This window comes from Mytilus californianus, unplaced genomic scaffold, assembly GCF_021869535.1.
Source record: "Mytilus californianus isolate M0D057914Y unplaced genomic scaffold, xbMytCali1.0.p SCAF_3, whole genome shotgun sequence".
NCBI classification, from domain to species: Eukaryota; Metazoa; Mollusca; class Bivalvia; order Mytilida; family Mytilidae; genus Mytilus; species Mytilus californianus.
Genome location: NW_026262679.1, coordinates 105,520,952 through 105,540,677, shown reverse-complemented (window position 1 = coordinate 105,540,677; position 19,726 = coordinate 105,520,952). Strand labels below are relative to the sequence as shown.

Genomic DNA, 19,726 nt, shown 5'->3' with positions numbered 1-19,726 from the left:
TCTGTGGTTTGCGGTCAGAGATATTTTCCTTTGTAAAATTGATTGAAGATTATCAGTGCGACTGCCATAAAATCTTTCACGGTAATGCAATTTTAAAAAGCTATGAAAATATGAACTCTTATAAAATCCGAAAAGTGCAACAATTATGCAGTTTTGCTTTCGAGAACTAAATTGTGGAAACCTTTCTCCCAAAAAATCGGGAATAAACTGAAACCAAAGTAAAACGTTACCTTCGTCAGAAAAGCTAAAACCAATATGATTGAAAGCCATGAATGTATAAATACCGGAATACCTAAAGAGCTACTTGAATGAATGAAAAAGACATAAAAAGAAGAGCCATCTTAATCTAAGACCATTTTTGCTTGAGGGAGTTGGAACCTTAGTTTCTAAAATAAATCATAATTAATCAAAAAAGAATGTTATAAAATCATGCCAGCTGACCAATAAGCTGATGATACTCTTTGAGACTAGAATACTCGTCTGTCCAATTGAAAGTATTTCCATTCGTTTGATGTATTTGAGCTTTTGATTTTGATATTTAATAAGGGACTTTCCGTTTTGAATTTTCCTTGAAGTTCGGTACTTTTGTTATTTTACTTTTTATGTATTTAGAACAAAACAAATATACACAGAATGTGATTACCCAAGCCAGTCCCGTGGGGTTGTTTTTCAAACATTGAAATTAAAGATTTGAATATTGTTTTCATTAAATATAGTTATGTTTCCTACCTAACTAAATTTCATCATACGCACATCGCTGTTTAGTTGATAGCCTTTATTAACACAAAAATTATCACGAATCGGTTAAAAAAGTGAAATATGTACTTTCAAAATATTTCTTCAAAATGATTATTTTGAATAATTAGTGGTCTCTTTTATATAAATTTAAGGAGAGTAAATGTTTTATAGATGACAAATGTTGTGGTCGATTTTTGAATATTGGTGGTATTATGTTTTCAGTAATAATATTGTTAAAAACAGTAATTAAATTTAAAGTACTCCTGAGCGACACTCATCGTGCACTTATAACTTTTGAATAACGCGGAAATGATAAGAAATATTAAAATAAACAAGTCATAATGAACTTTTAAACTGTCACAGGATGACACAGTTTGAATTCCTTAGTTATTCATGTCTTATTTAAAATTAATGGCCTTTTCTAATCCAGCTAGCCCTATTATTATTTGATACCATCCATTTGTTCATTTAATTATGCATGTACTTTAATCTAAGGACAATATCCAACGAAAAAAAAAACATGGAAGTTCCTTAAGGAACATGGAAAGATGTATTTAGGAACCCGCCTACTTTTTGAATTTGTAAATAAAAAAATATTTGGCTGTTTACTATTAACAGAGAGGCGGATTCTAAAGGGTTGATTATACCGCCAAGGTATTTTATTTACAACGAGTCTGCATCGAGCTTCGAATTGGCCATTAAATATTTTCGTTCTTTTAGCTCTTTTAAGTAAATAATCCATAACTGATTAACTGATTTATACATTTTATGATTTTCCTTCCGTTCTGATCAACTTTAAAACAGATATTTGATGATGATCACAACTTAACGGGACATCTCTTACCGATATTAAAGCCGATAGATCTTTTATTTATCGACTGTCATACAAGTGAGAGGTTTATCTAGCTAAAAAACCAGGTTTAATCCACCGTTTTCTACATAAGGAAATGCATGTACCAAGTCAGGAATATGACAGTTGTTTTCCAATCGTTTGATGTGTTTGAGCTTTTGATTTTTTCCATTTTATAAAGGACTTTCCGTTTTGAATTTCCCTTGGAGTTCGGTATTTTTTATTATTTTATTTTTTAAAATGAAAAATTATCCTCATTATATATAGTTAGATATAATTAGATAAAGGACATATACTGTTTGAATCTCCTCAATGTTGCAGTTTATTGATTAATTTTAGGTTATCTGGAAGAGAGTTGACCAAAAACATGCTTTAACAATCGGCGAGTTTGTCTTTACAACTGACGAACGTCACAGTGTAGACCACACTGACAAAGGCTATAAATGGAATTTGGTTATTAAAGATGTCACGAAAGCACATGCTGGTCTTTACGACTGTCAAATAAGTACCAAAGAAGATTTAGTGAGGAGAATAAGGCTTTATGTTACAGGTAATAATATATGTATTTCATAACTTAAATGTGTATACCTTTTTGAACAGTTACCTATGCTAAACAAGTCCTTTTAGAAATGAATGAATCACTAAATTGAAATTTGAACCAGTAAGTCGATACCTAAAATGAGTTTCCCAATAAATTTTATCTCAATACATCTTTTCCTTGGTACATTTATTTTGATTAGCTTCAATAAAATCCTGCACTGATTACGACGTTTCTACGAAATCCACTCCGAAATACAACACCGAAATAAGGATATATGTGATTTGTTTTCATATCAGCAAGTCAAGTACTTTGAGCTAGTTTTCTAGGTAACTGCGAACATTCACTGCTCCGTAATATTCATCTCTCCCTTTGGACGAAAAGAGATGTAGTGTAGTTTTAGTAGTTGTTCTTCTTGTAAATGATTTGTTCATATTGCATTTGTGAAACAATAAAATATATTTACACAAAAGTAAAGTTGACCTTTGACGGGTTGGGCTGTTTTGGCGAAATCTGTTATAAAAATCTTCATGAAAAACATTACTTTAAACCAGCACTTATATTTAAACCTTTTGTTGCAAAACGAACATCGTCATATATGACAGTTTGCGGCATATACCCTCTTAATATCTAGATTTTAAACATAAACCATCAACAAACAATTGCATTACACAGCCATTATTAACCAACACGGGTAGAAACCCTACAATATATATTTTACTATTAAAACTAAAAAAAAGGAGAAAATATTTTAACTGCATGATCTGTAGTACTGAATAGTTTAGCATTGTTACTCTTGTAATATGTTTTTTATAATTATATAAATTTTATATGTGGAGCAGGATCTGCTTACCCTTCCGGAGCACCTGAGATCACCTCCAGTTTTTGGTGGGGTTCGTGTTGCTTAGTCTTTAGTTTTCTATGTTGTGTCATCTGTACTATTATTTGTCTGTTTGTCTTTATATTTTTGGCCATGGCGTTGTCAGTTTATTTTCGATCTATGAGTTTGACTGTCCCTCTGGTATCTTTCGTCCCTATTTTATATATAACTATTACGAAACTTTTATTTTCAGATCCTCCTCCAGTAGAAGAAACCAAAGGTAATTTTATATCTTCTTTTTTAACATATTTCTGTGTTTATTGTCGTGAATTCAAGAATTGTGTTGTTCTGCTTTAATAACATGTATACGTATAAATAATTTATATCTTCAAACATAGATGTGGGATGCTTTCAGTAAGACAGTGTTGTCGTTTTAAGAACATGTAGATATATATTACAAATGAACAAATTAATGAACATTGGTATATTTTACTAAATTATTAATCAACTGAACCCATGAGTCTGCAATTCGTGGACCGCAGGATGGTTTGTCATGGAAGTATTGTCAATATAATACTCCCATGCAGTTCGTAGACTGCAGGTTGGTCTGTCGTAGAAGTATTGTCAATATACTACTTCTATGCAATTCGTAGACCGCAGGTTGGTTTTTCATGGAGGTATTTTCAATATAATACTTGACGTATATTGTCTTGTTTAAGAAAAGTTGGAGTAATTGCAAACAAAGTGCTTTAATGTTATTTTCATTTATAAAATAACAAATAATGCACCAATACAAAATGTAATCAATATATAGGTGACTTGAAAAAGGAACATAAATTTAAATTTCGCCTATATATTACTCTCTTTTTCAATATTTTATAGCATATTATTTAAAATCTTAAAACTGATCAAACTATGTTTTCTCTGCCTGTTTTGCAATACTTGTGTATATGCATACATTTTTACAATTAATCAATTTATTTATTAATATATTGAGTACGTAGGAACGTTACATGTATTAATGGGGGAAAATCCTGGTTCAATGAAAAGTGCTGACAATATTTATTTTGCAACGAAAGACAAATATGTTAAAGAGAAAGACAGCCCCTTTTCAAACATGGTATTAAAACTAACCTCCATTAAATAGAACATTAACTTCTTTGATTATAATGTTAGTATTTTAAGAGCACTTTTAAAGTATATGATAGAATTTTATATAACCTTTGGTTAAAGATAAATCCTTTAATCCGTCAAATAATTTGCATTTGTAGTTATCTTTACTCTCTCATAAAAATACATTAACTTTCAAATGTTTCCAATATACCGGGTGGTTATGTACACAATGCACTCAAGGAAAATTCCATAAAAACTAACTAAATTGATGAATTGAAATAAATAAAACCGTCCTTTTTTGTTATTAAAACAAGAGTTTGCCATTTTAATTTCGGGGACATTCAAGATTTTGCTTTTGTTATTTGTAACTATAGAACCAATAAAAACTGTTTTTATGCTTAACATGAATAACTAAATATTTCCAAGATTTTCTTGCAAAGTTATTATGCATTAATTTGCTCTATTATAAATTGTCATTCTTGGGAAGAATACCTAAAAACTAAGTATTTCAAAATCGATAATCAAACATTAATACTTATTAGCTTTGCCCTTATTGTCGGGTATTCTGTAAATAGGTTACGATTTTATTAAACTTGTAAAAAAAGACAGAAAAAACATGCCAACACGAGTGATACAGTTGCAATTGATTTAATTCTTAAAGCATACAACAAGAAGCGCATATGGTGCAGTGAAATTGGTACTATTAAATTAATTGTATTCAAATACAAAATAAGAGTAAATTAACTTAAATCAAAGCACTGTCAAGCTAAATCTGTTAAATCCCATTAAGCTATAGATTTAAGACAGGTGAACCCCAGCAATTTATAAAACTTTTGAAATGACTCAAAGGGATTTCTTTGCGTATTTTGTTTCCTAGCTTATTCTAAAGTGTTTCACAAGCATATCTCTTACGAATTTAATCATTGTTATAATGTTTTTGCCTGTTAACTGTTTGGAAGAATTGAACAAATTATCTATATGATTAAGTTTAAATTTCACAAGGTATAATGGTAAAATATTGTGAATATAAGTATGTTGGTACTGTCTTATCAAAGGATTTTGCGCAAAAATATGTATACAGCATATCATGTTTCACTTGAAAGTTGTGCTCAATATTATATATATTCCTTCTTGTAACGGAATATGAAATGTAAAGCCACTTTAGATTGAATGACGTCTGTCGTCAATTCCTCATTCATTGAAAACAAAGTTGCACAATTGCTTTTGACGTTTCCTCGAATGTTCAAATGTTTTAGTTTTACTATTTCACTGGCGTTGCATTCCATTAAGTATAACAGTAGTGTTTTTGGAAAGTTGCGTCACTCAGTAGACGATTTGACGGTGGCAACATTTCAAATACAGTACTGTAAATTATTTCCTTAAATATAAATGATTGATTGATTGATTGATTGATTGTTGTTTGAATGAAATCCTGAAATAATATACATTTAGATCATGTTTAAAGCACTGCCCATACAATCGAATGTAAGTAAATAGTTTACACGTGCAAAATGAGACAATCTATATCAATATTCTATTTCAGAAAAGAAGACAATATTTCGTCCAGGTACACAATCACTTACTAATCACACTAAGTTTAGATTTACTAACTTTGCAACTAAGGACCATCTTGCTTGTATAGTTTTTACACTCATATATGTATACTAAAATAGTTCTTTCTTAAACTCAAACAGTAGCACTTTTAACCATCGTTTAATAGAACATAGCATGCTGTATGCATTGCTTTTCTATACATAATAATTTACTCGCTTTTCCCATCAGTTTTATTATGGCAAAGTCTATGCTTTGTTATGTGCAACTCCTAATATTTTTCGAATCAACAGATAAAATAGGATGTGCAAACTTCTATTATGTACGATATATCTTTTGAAGGTTTTATTTTATCTATAACAAATGGTTAAAGAGGAAATAAAGATACGATGTGTGGGCAAACGGACAAAACGATTTTTGATGAAGCCCACTGTACTAAGCGACAGTATGGCATTTCCACAATAAAAAAATATATACGTGTACATATCTTAAAACTATCATGTGAATTACTTTTCCAAAGAAACCAATAAAAAATAAACTAACTGAAATGAAAAACAAAGTAGCAATTTATTCTTTATCATTAAATATAGATTGTTACATAAACTTTCCCCCGATAATCTGTAAAACCAACTTACGGTCGTAATAAAATACGCAGGAGATGTCTTCAATATATATAAACTTTTTTAGTCGATGGTTTTGTGGTAAAGACATACATTTTACTTTTTATTTATTATACAGCTACTGTTTTCCCAAGTAAAATTTTTACTAAAAGCCCACGGAATCATACGGGTATAGTAAACCAATTTATCTTGAATGTTTTAAAATTTCATGTTACACTTGAAGTTATTTTGCTGAAGTCTTTTTTATTATTTTAATCGTTAAATGAAACACAATAGCATACTTGCATTGCATGTTTTCTTAATTCATTAAAGTCACAAATGATAAAGGAAAAAAAAGTTGATAATGCCAAAATTTTGGCCTCTTGAATTTATAAAAAAAGGTACTTTAGATTAAACATAATCCTGTCAGATATCAGAATCTATGATTTTAAATATCATATTTGTTAAGTTAGTTAAAATTGCAGACAATCTTTGCATTACTAAAAAACTGCCGAAAAGACTCATTTCGCTGTCATAATGATACTGATATAAGGGCTAACCACAAAAGAATGTCTTATACAGAAATGTTAACGTATGTACAACATCTTTTTTTGGTAAAACATTGGCTCATGTTAATTGTTGCCATACCATAGGTGTAAAAATAGTCATTTTAAATCAACTTATCTTATTTTGACATGGTTATGACACCACAAATGCCATTTCTGCCCTAAATTTTCCAGATTGTTTCACCCTATTCATTTACCACCAAGATTAACATCATCTTGAAAGGCTGAAAGAGTTTGACTAGTTTTGCAATTTCATGTGCCAAATGATGGTTTCTATCATACCTCCTCCTTTTCAAATCATGCTATCGTACAGTACTGTGCTAGAGTGGAAGTTTTTAAACGTGCTAACTGCCAGCCTTTCCTCTCATTTTAAATGTCTGACTTACTATATTCAATTTGATAGATAAATAAGTTGCATTAACGTCCATTGAAAAATGTTAAATATTCAGAACGCAAACTTGATATTTATATCGCACAAATGCCCTTCTTCCCTCTTTATCAGATATCTTACAATGTTCTTCTGGACGTTATATTTCAAAGTGGCCATATTTCAATCCCGAAACTTTATTGGGGTTTTATTTCATAGAATAACCTGAACGTTATCCGTCGCTTGAAAAACAATGTGAAAGGAATTTTTGAATTGATTTACACGATTGAGATTAAAGGGCATACACAGTTCGGTATAATTTAGGAATATACAATTTTGTCAAATGCTTGACGTGAACCAGACTACTCCTATTTATACCGATTAAAAAGACATGATTTGGAGACAAAATATTCTATCTGAATTATGGCTGAAACTAGTAATAAGATATTATAAAAACTAATAAGCTTGCACATAAATTTCATGTTTATCTTTCTTTTGTAATATTAACAGCATGTCGTATTTGTTTTCTAATTTTTATCACTGCATGGAAAGTATTGCTATACACAAACACACAAAATCCGCTTAGATTTATAGGTCTAGGGGTTTAATTCGAAATAGTTTTTTGCAGTATTAAATCTGTCTCCTTTAAGCTTGTCTTAACATTCTAAACATGTTTACCAACAGACAGACGAGCAACAAAACACAACAGTTATAAGTAAAATATCTCATGATTTGCTATAGAATTTTGGATTTAAAAAAAATATTATGAACACTGCACCGTTGCATCTTTTATCTCATTTTTCCATTCACACATGTTTGTCGCATATGTAGTTCTTTCTTGAACAAGCCTGTACGATGCCTTGTTTTTAGTTTTGATATTGTAATACCGTATTAAATAATCATTCCTTTCGAAACCAAAAATATCAAATAGAAAATAAAATGGGGAAAGGGAAAAGATTCAAATCCAATACTTATGAGTTTGAATGTCCCTTTGGTATCCTCACCTCTCTTTTATAATCACAAAAATATATAGAGCCAACAAGCAACGCAAAATTCTTTATTATGCCATTGCTGTAAGTTCTCAGGTACTCATATAATATATCTCTGCATGTTAAAATTTCGGTTTCTTATTCTTTCTTTCAGCAATACATATATCAGGGCCAAATTTCACGGAGAAAGGCGAACCTATCCGTATAACATGCAATGCAACTAGTGATTCATTGACTCCGGAGCATATGGATTGGTTTCATAATGGATTAAAATTACAGCAAAACATAGATGCTGGCATACTCATTACAGAATATAGACACAGTGAAACAAAAACTCTTTATAGTGTGTTAGAAATAGCCAAGAGCACAATGAAGGACACTGGAGTATATATATGTCGGAGTTCGAAAAAGGACGTTGATAGCCACCATGTTGTCGTCTTAAATGGTAAGTGAAATATAAACCTATATGAAACAATGAAGATTTTAAATTTCCTTGGAATTGTATGACATTGTTTTTGGCAGATTTAAGCACATAATTCCACATTACAGCAGCCAGGAAATTTATAATGTATATTACAAAAGATGCTCAACAATAATGTACTACGTATACAAAGTGTTTATTACAATAAAAATTTATAGCGTTATAATTTTAATATAAGCAAGATGACCTCGTTATTTTGTTGCAACTTTTTATGAATAAGAATTTGGAAGTTGGATAATTGTAGTTAGAATTTTAAAAAATGGCATGTCACAAACAACCTGAGATATTTTACCTCCATAAAATAGTGAACTGAAAGCCGAAACAATTAACTACTGATCATAGTAAATGTGTACTGAATTTGTGCACACACTTTTTACAAGAATCATTGTAAAAAGAATGGGTAGCGACTTTTAACTGCAAGTGTTTCACACAATCTGCATTACGTAGTTCTATTCACACAATTATCTCTGCTACCTTTTTCCATTTTTAAGATAGTTTGTATATGTTGACATTTAAATAACATTGTATTTTTTCAGCTGATTCAAGTCATGACAAACGTGGTGAGTATCTTTTGACTTGTACTTATTAACGAAGTAAAACATATTTAGTGTATTTTTAGTGAAACCTTATAATTAAACGTACTATTTGCCCTATATAAATGTATGTTGTTTTATATATACTTTTACTTTTTGGAATACTTCAAGAAAAGAACATCAGGATTTTAGTACAAGATTGTGGATGCTAAAACCTATCGACTTACGTAATGTTTGGTTGTTCTAGTTTCAAGTTACAAATATGATATGACCTAATCAAAGAAAAAAATATATCAAATAAAAGGATCTGTTCCTTCAATTAGGGTTTGTCAAGTGTGTGTAGGAATTTTGTGTCATGAACACAATATACCTATTCTTTTCTATTCATTTTGAACTGAAAAATAGTTCAATTACGGATAATGTTCAAATCTTTTAAGTGTATTTTTTCGATATTCAAATATGGTATGATAGCCAATGAGACAACTTTCCAAAAGATTTAAGCAACATAGGTCAACAAACGGCCTTCAATAATGAGCGAACATATAATGTTTGAAAGCTTTAAAAGAACATGTCGTTATTAGTGTGAAACAATTCAAACGAGAAATCAAATGTTCAAATCTTGTAAGTGTATGTTTCAGATATTCAAATATGGTATAATAGCCAATGAGACAACTTTCCAAAAGATGTAAGCAACATAGGTCAACAAACGGCCTTCAATAATGAGCGAACATATACCGTTTGAAAGCTATAAAAGAACCTGTCGTGATAAGTGTGAAATAATCCAAACGAGAAATCAAATGAACTATTTATTTCAAAACAATACATAGAAACAAATTTTACAGACAACTTTAGTATTCACCATTATTATAGTTTTACACTTACCTTACTAACAAATTCTATGTTAGATATGATCAGATCATGAATTTGTTTTAAGCATAAGCTGATACGACTACCCAAGGTACAAATGTTATCTGGTATCTGACCACTACGTGTATAATTTGACTAAATATAGATTATATAGTTTTATAAATGTACCAAATTGCTCAGCGTAATCATTGAAAAAGATTAATGTTTTATGATAGTGGCCGATGTTAAGTGTTCAGTTAGTCTAGCTAATATCGATTCTTAACATGTATTTTAATATAAAAATAAGAAAATGTGGTATGATTGCCAATGTTACAACTCTCCACAAGAGACCAAATGACACAGATATTAACAACTATAGGTCACCGTACGGTCTTCAACAAGGACAAAGCCCATACCGCATTGTCAGCTATGAAAGGCTCCGAAATGTCAATGATAAAACAATTCAAACGAGAAAACTAACGGCCTAATTTATGTACAAAATAATGAACGAAAAACAAATATGTTACACAGCAACAAACGACAACCACTGACTAACAGGCTCCTGTCTTGGGACAGGCACATACCGAATGTGGCGGGGTTAAACTAGTTTGCAGGCGCCAACTCTCCCCCTAACCTTGGACAGTGGTGTAACAGTACAACATAAGAACAACTATAAAAATCAGTTGAAAAAGGCTTAACTCATCAAATGGATACAAATAGAAATACATCTAACAAAAACACGGAGTGGATGTGGCAGGGTACTTATACATCCCCACAACAAAAAGTACAGATCTGAGAGTACTCGCTGTTACTGATAGCTAGTTCAAAGCCAATAATAACTAATGAAAAAAATCATGCATCTAAGACTAAAATATCAATTAGTACACATCCAACATCTTAAGGCTGGATTGCTTTAGAATTATTGATATACATTCTTAAACTTTAAAAGGATATTCTTTTTCAGGTTTTCAAGATAAAAAGACTGTTGTGAAATCATCTCATATGGAAAACCCGGGTAACAGTGCGTCCAGTGTGAACAGACGTGTTCATTATTTAATGTCAAATTGTTTATTAATATTAGTGACTATACTCGCACATAACCGGTAGCACTTTACGGGTCCTTCTATAATTGGTTTTTATCCAGTGTGATATGTAATATAAATTTATCAAAATAGTGTTTTTACGATTGACACGTTTATCTTTATAAGATGTATATAGTAAAACAATTCTTATTCATCGCTTTATAAAATTGTATGTTTTTAAAATGGTAGTTCGGTACTGGAATGGTGAGACATGGGTAATGAAATGAGTTGTGTTTACACATATAGAAGATAAATATTTTTCAACAAGATGACTAATTGAAAGACAGTACCAAACATATTAAGGTGGTCGCACATGTACAGAAATATAATATAACATACGCTAACGGTTTATTATTTATTTCAATGCCATGCACGGATCTATGTTTTCTTCTCTTTTGTCTGAGACACTTGTTCTATTTAAAAACGAAAGTGCATTTAAAATTTGATAATAATCTGTCTATTCAATTGTTAGAAGGAAACAATTGATACACTTAATAATTATCTCAACATCTGTGTTTGGTCTCAGAAATATGTTGTGATTGTCTAAAAAAACAGTGAAAGGTATGCAATGATTAACATTATATTGCACTTTCATCGTAGATTTTTACTTTAATCTTCGAATTTTACATTATCATTTTTCCTAGTCTTGAGAAGTACTGATTTACTTCAAAACATGTTTTTTTTTCAAAAGGAAATAATCGAATATTTAATTGAACCATGTTCTTTCAAAGTGTTTTCCTTCAACTTTAGAACAACATAAATGATGACATCAGATAACACTTCAGAATTGTAAAAATTAAGGGATCATGCTTTCAGAAGCAGTTGTTTTGCACTATTTAGCATACTTGATGTTGTATCGTCCTACTTAGCTATGCATTGATTTGGACGGGATTGCATGTTTGAATTATTAACAATGTAAAATCCATTTGTATAAGTACATCACATTCAAAAGATCCGATATAAAGTTATCAGTTTGCACTTCAATAATGGTTGAAAAGTTCATGTATAGAAAACAATTCTATTCGAACGGTCGATAAAGGTTTATCAAATGACCATAATATGTTGTGACAATGAAGGATTAATATTCATGAACAATCACACTTCAGGACAGAATCTTCTGCCAGTTAAGCATGTGGGTGAATGTAACGTGAAACATATGCAAAGAACTATTTATATGCAATTCCATAATTGAAATAACTGATGACACAATATGTCATTATAACTATTCTCGGTTAATATTAGTAAATAAGTTGTTGTATCTTATTGTTCATTATTTATTATATCAAAATTTGCATTGTAAATATCATAAAACTTAAAGTGATATAGTGCTAATATTAGATTTAGCAGTAATCCGTGAATGTTTTGATCGACAAATACTAATAAATTTATTTATAGAATATTGATTTATATATACAACATATCTTTAATATCCGAGAACTAAAGCTGATATCCGAAAACCAAAGAAGATTACAGAGATGATGAAGTGTCAATTATTTAATGAAAAACTTATAGAAAAAACTCATCAAAGATATCAGGCTTATAATTTGGTACGCCAGATCCGGGTTTCGTCTACATAAGACCCGATCAGTGACGAAATTAAAGAGCATTATTACCTGAAAATTTGGAAAGAGAGGCGAAATTTACCAAAAGGACATTCAAACTCATACGTCGAAAAAAAAATAACAATATCATGGCAAAAAACGAAAAGCGATCAATGGACATACAACAGTATACAAAAGTTATGTCAAATACTACGAAGACCAATTGTTTTTATTTTTCATCGTTGTCCATTGGTCATTGCTTGATTTGAGTCTCATTGGCAATCAAAGATCATCTCCTTCTATATAGATGTGATTTTTTGAAAACTCATAAACAGAGGCGGAACCAATATTACACAACCGAAAACTGACATTAGTAAATGAAAATACTTCTCTATTAATTTTGTGACTCAGGAGCGCATTTTTTTATTCACCTTCATCAGGAACGCTAAAACCAAAACATTTCAAAGCTAAAGATGTATAAGACTTAAACACGTGAAGACCTATTTGACCAAAGGGACTTAAAAAATTGTCAATTTCATCTAAGGTCATCTTAGCCTGAGGGAGTTGGAAACTTTATTTCTTAACATCAATTCTCTGTAAGTATCAAACAACAGGTGGCCACTTGAAAAAAAAATACAACTGGAAAAAGGTTTCTTTTGTACAAGCTAGTTGTGTTATAACTAGAAATAAACAAGAAATGTTGATTCTATGGTAACGTCTTTATTGTTGCTAGAGACAAGGCTTTCCCTAGCAACCAGGACAAAAAATAAACTCCAAACTGACATTCTAAATATGGTAAAACTCAGGTTTTAATGCAAGGTTAAATACAAAACATCACTGATGAACAACATAATATGCTTAGTAAAAAAACATAAATATACCTAGCAATATGTGATATCTTATTTGAGTATACATGGCAGGAAGTCAGGTCTTAAAGAATATGTTAAATTTAGCCAAAAAGGGCCCAGTTTGGACCATCTAAACTTTTTTTTGCAGAAATGTAGACCATAAATGACTTCAAGCTAACGAAGAGCTTACTTTTGTCGATACATCTATAAATAAAAATTTGCGGGGCATTATCACATAATTTTGGAAAAAATTCTCAAAAAGGATAATCCCCCCCCCCTTTTTTTCCCAAAAAATATGAACCTACTATTAACCTAATAAGATTTTCGCACATAAATAAGCAATTTTTCAAATACTCCTTCATGGTACTGATGTTTCTGATCTAAAGGTATAATAATTGTATAAGTATGGGACCCTGACCTATGAGCCTGGTGTATTGGTTGTTTACTTTACTCTCGAGATCTCCTGCAAATTTGTTATTGTTATGGACTATGCACTTAATCAAATTCCAAATGCATGGCTCAATGAAGTTTATTCTCCAATACTACAATTCCATACATGCAGTGATTATTTCAGTTATATGATATGTGTGTGTGTTTACAGATAAGTATTTGAAAGTAAGGTGAATTAGTTTATTGGTATTTCTTTTAAAATGGAAAGAAAAACAACTCCTTTCAAAGTGGTATTAATATTTTTATATCATAATCTATGGCCCTTTTGTTTTTCAAAGAAATAAATGATGTTTGTATTTATAATTTAAGGAAGAAAAAAGACTACATTATGGTAACATATTTATAATAATACATAATTATGAAGCCACCTTTGTATGGTATAAGAGTATCGTATCAGTAAATTAGTACCCATACTCCTCTAATTGTATCACAAACAGATCAAAAGCATGATTGGAATATACATTTCTTTTACCCTTGAATGTGACGGATCACCTATAATGTTCTTCATTGAAGATCAACAAACTAGAACTGTGCAATTCTTAGTGATCACCACTTTTAAATTATTTAACATAAAGGGTTAACACAGCCATACTATGATAAATTTTTTAATGGACACTCACATAGTATCAGACTGAAATCAAAATTTTGTTTGTTTTCCTTCTAGCCAAAAAAAGGTCCTTTTTGAAAATTTATATTTAAATTCTCAGATTTAATTTATTTTGTATTCTATAGATACATAGTATTTGATATAATATTGGACAGCTTTTACAATCAGAAAACAAATTGTTTAACTGATATTTCTTTTCTTTTCTTTCTACAACATCAAGCTGAAAATGATGTATAAAGCGTATTACAGGTAAGACATTGAAAATTAAACAAAATGGAGTTAAATGAATTTTCTACCTATATTTAACAAAAAACGTTTCTTCAGGGAAAACAAACTTATCTTTAATTTTGCTGTATTTGTGTCAAGTACAATGCCTGCCACAGAACCAATGTGAAACTGGTGTTTTTGGGTTAATTATTTTTTAATAATTTTATTTAAAAAATATAATAAGCTTTTTTTTTTTTAAATATTTCATTCATTTTTATGAACTTATGCTATAGGTGACAACATGACATCCTGGAGCAGATAAGATGGCTTAATGTTTTGGATACTGGATGATATGCTTGTCTATTTTTTTTCTGTTGTACATTAATTAACTGTATAATGTATTTTTTTCTTCTGATACTGATAAATTGAGAAGGTTGAGTATTAACAAAGCAACATATTCGTTTCCCATTTCTGTACATGTTAATATTGTTACAGCGACTTAAAATTGAGTATAATTTTCCTCAAAATGATTGAAAATATTTTGTTGTGCTCCTGACTCCCCCCCCCCCCCCCCCCCCCCCCGGTATATATTTGATGATTTGACAATATGGAGAACAGATTTCATGTCTTTTCATTGCTATTTGCCTGATAAAATGTAGCTGTTGGGTCAGATTATTTGTCATCCATATTATATTCTATGTCATGACTTAACAAGAGCTTGTTAAACAGGGCAGGTACATGTCCAATGTCCATATTGTGAATTCTGCATGTCTAGGTTTTGGATTATTCTCTGACATTTATCCTAAACTTTTTCTTAGTAAGTTGCATAAAATTTCATGAAACTTTTTCATTTTATTATCGGTTTTACATATTTTCACCTACCTGTTCCAACTGGTAAAACATATCCGGTATTTCTGTAAATGATGATGGGAACATGTTCTTCCCCAATTTTTCTGTCTACAGAAATAGCCACTCTTTTGCTCCTACTTTGTTTCTTGTGTGCATTTTAATAATTCTGGAACGTCACACTATTGTTCCTACTCCTGTTTGCTGATACTTGGTGAGTTAGATTTAAATGGTTTTGACAAATGTTAGTTTTATCATGAGGGTTGGAGTCACAATGTATAAGCCCTAGCTCTGCCAAAAAATGTGTTTTAGTTTGTTGCTTGAAACTGTTCAGGTATAAGGGTATTCCTGGATGACGATTGGTTGATGCAAATTTCCTAAAGAAAGGGCATTCTACACTCATAATGGTTGAAATATATTTTTAGTTGACAGCAGAAGTTAGTTTGTCTGCCATTTGTGTAGATCTTCTCTCTCTCTTATTACCGAAGAGTTCAAAAAGGGGACATAACTCACTACAGTCAGTTCAGGGGTCTGTACTTTATTACTGTACACATTAAAGGAGATGAGCTGTGCTAATTTGTTTTAAATTGTTTTTTAACAATCACAACTGATACAGTTTCTTTAAATTTTTAATATTTAATAATATTTTGGTAAAGCTCCGACTAATATAACCATAATATATAAGGGTGAGGATCAACAAAATCTCTATGTAGGTGGCATTTAGTGTTATTGCCTCAAAAATATTTTTAGGTAAATTTGATGAGAAAACATCCTTTATTTCATTTTTTATAATGATATATTTGGGAAATTCTGCTTTTGGAGTAAATAACATGCTCAAAATGGTCAAAAAATCAAGTACTTTTTCAATAAAAAAACTACATAACCACACTTAAAGCTAAAAATTAGACTCAAATTTTATAAATATGTGGTTTTAATGATTTTTTACACATGTATTATCCTAAACACAACTGCTGCAGTGGAAGTAATTGTATTAATTTGTATAAATTTCTTTCAATAATACGTCACTTGTTGAAATACACAAAAATGCCTATATAATCCAAGGACAGCCTTGTTCCATGGCAATAAAATGGTGATAAAAATGTTGGTCTGTTTTATGTCCTCATGGTTCATTCCTTTAATTTGAACCCAAAAAATATAACTTTAAAAAAAAATTGTTTGGCCATCAATTTTTTATATTTGGGTCATCCATACAGAGAATTGATGTTAATAATTTCTTAATTTATCAATGGAGAATTTAAGAACAGTCCTTTAAATTCATGTCAGTACCGACTCACTGACTATTGAGTTGATACTACCTTCGGGGTCTAACAGTTCACCAACAGCAGTGCCGACTCGATGCTAGTAAATGAAAGTACAACTTCGTTAAATTTGTGTGTGCGAGGCGCTTTTCTATATTTACCTTCAGCAGCAACGCTCCAACCAACGCATTTGAAAGCAAAGGATGTACAAGACCTAAACACGTGAAGAGCTTTATGACCAAAGAGACCAATGGTATCGACCCAGTGCAAGTAAATGAAAATAATACTTCATTAATGTCGTGCGTCCGAAGTGCTTCTCTGGATTTGCTTTCAAAGCAGTAAACTTTGCTTTAGGAAGTAGGGTCACTACTTTTTTGTAAGTACTTTACACCTCTTTAAATATGGAAACAATTTTCGTCCACATTAACTTGGATATGGACTAGATAGAATTCATTTTAGCTAATAATGACCATCTGCATTCAATTATATAAATAATTACTTAGATGCAACTACAAAACCCAAAGGGTTAAAAATCGAACTAAGCAAAATCAGTCACTAATGGTTTTTGGTTATTTGGAGAATTTGACGTTAGTGACATATCTTTGAAAGTTATTGTACAATTTATTCTTACCTATAAACGAGTTTAAAGTTTTTAAATAGTAAGATCTGCTTTGTATTTGATAATTGTTACTGCCAAGCGTACAACTTGAGTAACACAGACCTTCAAGTCTGTGCAGTTTGGGATAACAGGGGAGACAGAGGATGATTTACTGTAAATTCAGAAATTATTGCGTGCATTTATTATCGCGACTTTTAAATAAAGAACAAAAATGCGAGTTTAATCATTGCGATTTTCGGAAAAGCTGCATAAGAAATATGTATCAGATAGCAGAATGCGAGTTCTTATCGTTGTAATAAAGAAGTAGTCGCATTTCTCGCATTAATAAAAACCTTGCAATAATTTCCGAATTTACAGTACCTTATAATAACGTTGGTAAATGTTGGCGACTTGTACGGGCGACAGTAATTTGAATATTCAGGTAGTATACCGATGGTTAGTACCGGTTTCACAATCTGCTAAAAAGTATAAGGAGTAAAAACAAAGATATTCGCACGACCCCTATTCATTCGTTGCACGATTCTCAAAGTCGCGCCCACCAATAAGTGTCGAAGCAGGAAAAAAGCAAAAAAAAAAAAAAAAAAAAAAAAAAAAAACAGATAATAATGTCAGATAAGCAAAGTTTGTATGTGCAATTTTGACATTAAGTGATTTGCGATATTGAGACAGTGCAACCACCAACTAAATCGGAAAGGCGTAAAACTTGTTCATTACAGAATGTCTTTCTCATATCTTTGCTGGAGTAGTTTTGCAATTATGGTACACACCTGTTAGTGCCATTGTATGAAAACAAGCTCTGGTTCAGCTTTCGGAAGTTTCAATAGTTCAGCAGTAACATACCCTCCGTCCTATCGTAAATCGTTTGCATTTCTTAATTGATACCATATGCGCATGCATAGTACATAGACTTCAATAACAGAGGTCTGCTCCTTACACAAATACTGCCAAAGCAGTGCTATGCCGAAGAGGAATTTGAATCGACACCTCATACGTTTGAAGGTCAGCATCAAGAATTGGTTGACTGATACGATGTGTCTATGTCTCAGCTATCAAGTGACATGTTTTCGCGGTTTAAGATCATTACAGACCATTATATTTGTGTGATCTGTACATTTACCGTTTGAGTCTTATTAATTATTTTGACTGAGCGTCGATTCGCATAACGGTGATGCAAGAATAGCAATAGACGCTTAAAATATCGAATCGTGCTAATTCATTGTTATCTTGGTATGTATATTCGTGGCAATTTGAGCATCAGTTAACTACTGTTTCCTTAACACACAATAGCAACTGAGACAGTTAACGCCATATGCTGGTGACAAATGTAAAGTTACTTCTCAAGAATCGGAACATGAAAGTATAAAATGGAAATCACCATCAATTGGAAGACAAAAAAAAAATAGAAATGAAGCAGACCTTTCTTGTTTCTGTAGTATCCTTCGTTTCTAGTTCACGGGCAAGTATCAAATCTTGGTAATTGCTAGAATAAAAGGGTAAATAATTAAAATGACATCATTAATATATTTATTTGTAAAATAAGGATATTAATAGATGTTTGTTTTGTTCTTGTCTTTACGATCTTTTTCAATAAATTCAGTTCCAAAAAAGATTAAGTAAGCTAGCATTTGTCAACTATTTAGTGTCCTTTATATGTTATCGTCTGACTCATCAATCAACCAAATTATCAAAAAGTTTTCAAAAATTTTACCTAGGTGTTGCTATTATTAACCTATTATTGTGTGTCTGTCTGTTAAAGGGTCACTTTAAGCTCGCACTGTTGTCGATTCTGTACTTAATTGGTATATTTCTGAGTGTAAGTCAAATTCTTTGCAATACTAATCACACCTAGAGACACTTTTACCGTAACCAACAACATCCCGAAATATACACACTGTCGTTTTTTTGCAATTTCTGTTATTACTTCGTTGAGACTTTTTTCAGTCTGCATAAGATAAATATTTGCGGTAAGCATTAATGGTGTAGTAGTTAGCCCTAATGTTAAATAAACTGGTATTTTCAATTAACATCTTTATTTGTTTTATGGTGGTTTGCATTTTCTGGCTGCCATGTCCTCTATCTAAGTTTTGCATGCCAGATATTCATTGGGCAATATTTGAAAGGAATTTTATTCAGACGAATGTTAGATTAGTTTAAAATCTTTGAGGGAACATACAAATTTACTCGTATATTCTGCAAAATATTGTTTGTCTATGCGGATTTGTGCATTTATAATATAATTATTACCATGTACGTTACACTGTTTTTTCCTTCAAATT

General features: G+C 31.0%; 1 protein-coding gene across 8 annotated transcripts in view; it reads left to right on the top strand.

Moving 5' to 3' along the window:
* The window catches only part of LOC127735670 (immunoglobulin superfamily DCC subclass member 3-like), an 82,555-nt gene extending 70,085 nt beyond the window's left edge, over positions 1–12,470 (top strand). For 7 of the 8 annotated variants that reach the window (XM_052245912.1, XM_052245914.1, XM_052245917.1 and 4 more), the window contains 6 exons: positions 1,928–2,138; positions 3,200–3,226; positions 5,603–5,626; positions 8,286–8,576; positions 9,149–9,172; positions 10,956–12,470. In XM_052245912.1, coding sequence (XP_052101872.1) covers positions 1,928–2,138; positions 3,200–3,226; positions 5,603–5,626; positions 8,286–8,576; positions 9,149–9,172; positions 10,956–11,098 — 720 coding nt within the window. In that variant the 3' untranslated portion in view covers positions 11,099–12,470. The remainder of the gene's footprint in view (positions 1–1,927; positions 2,139–3,199; positions 3,227–5,602; positions 5,627–8,285; positions 8,577–9,148; positions 9,173–10,955) is intronic. The other variant, XM_052245919.1, reaches the window with a different exon arrangement.
* Positions 12,471–19,726: the final 7,256 nt, after the last annotated feature.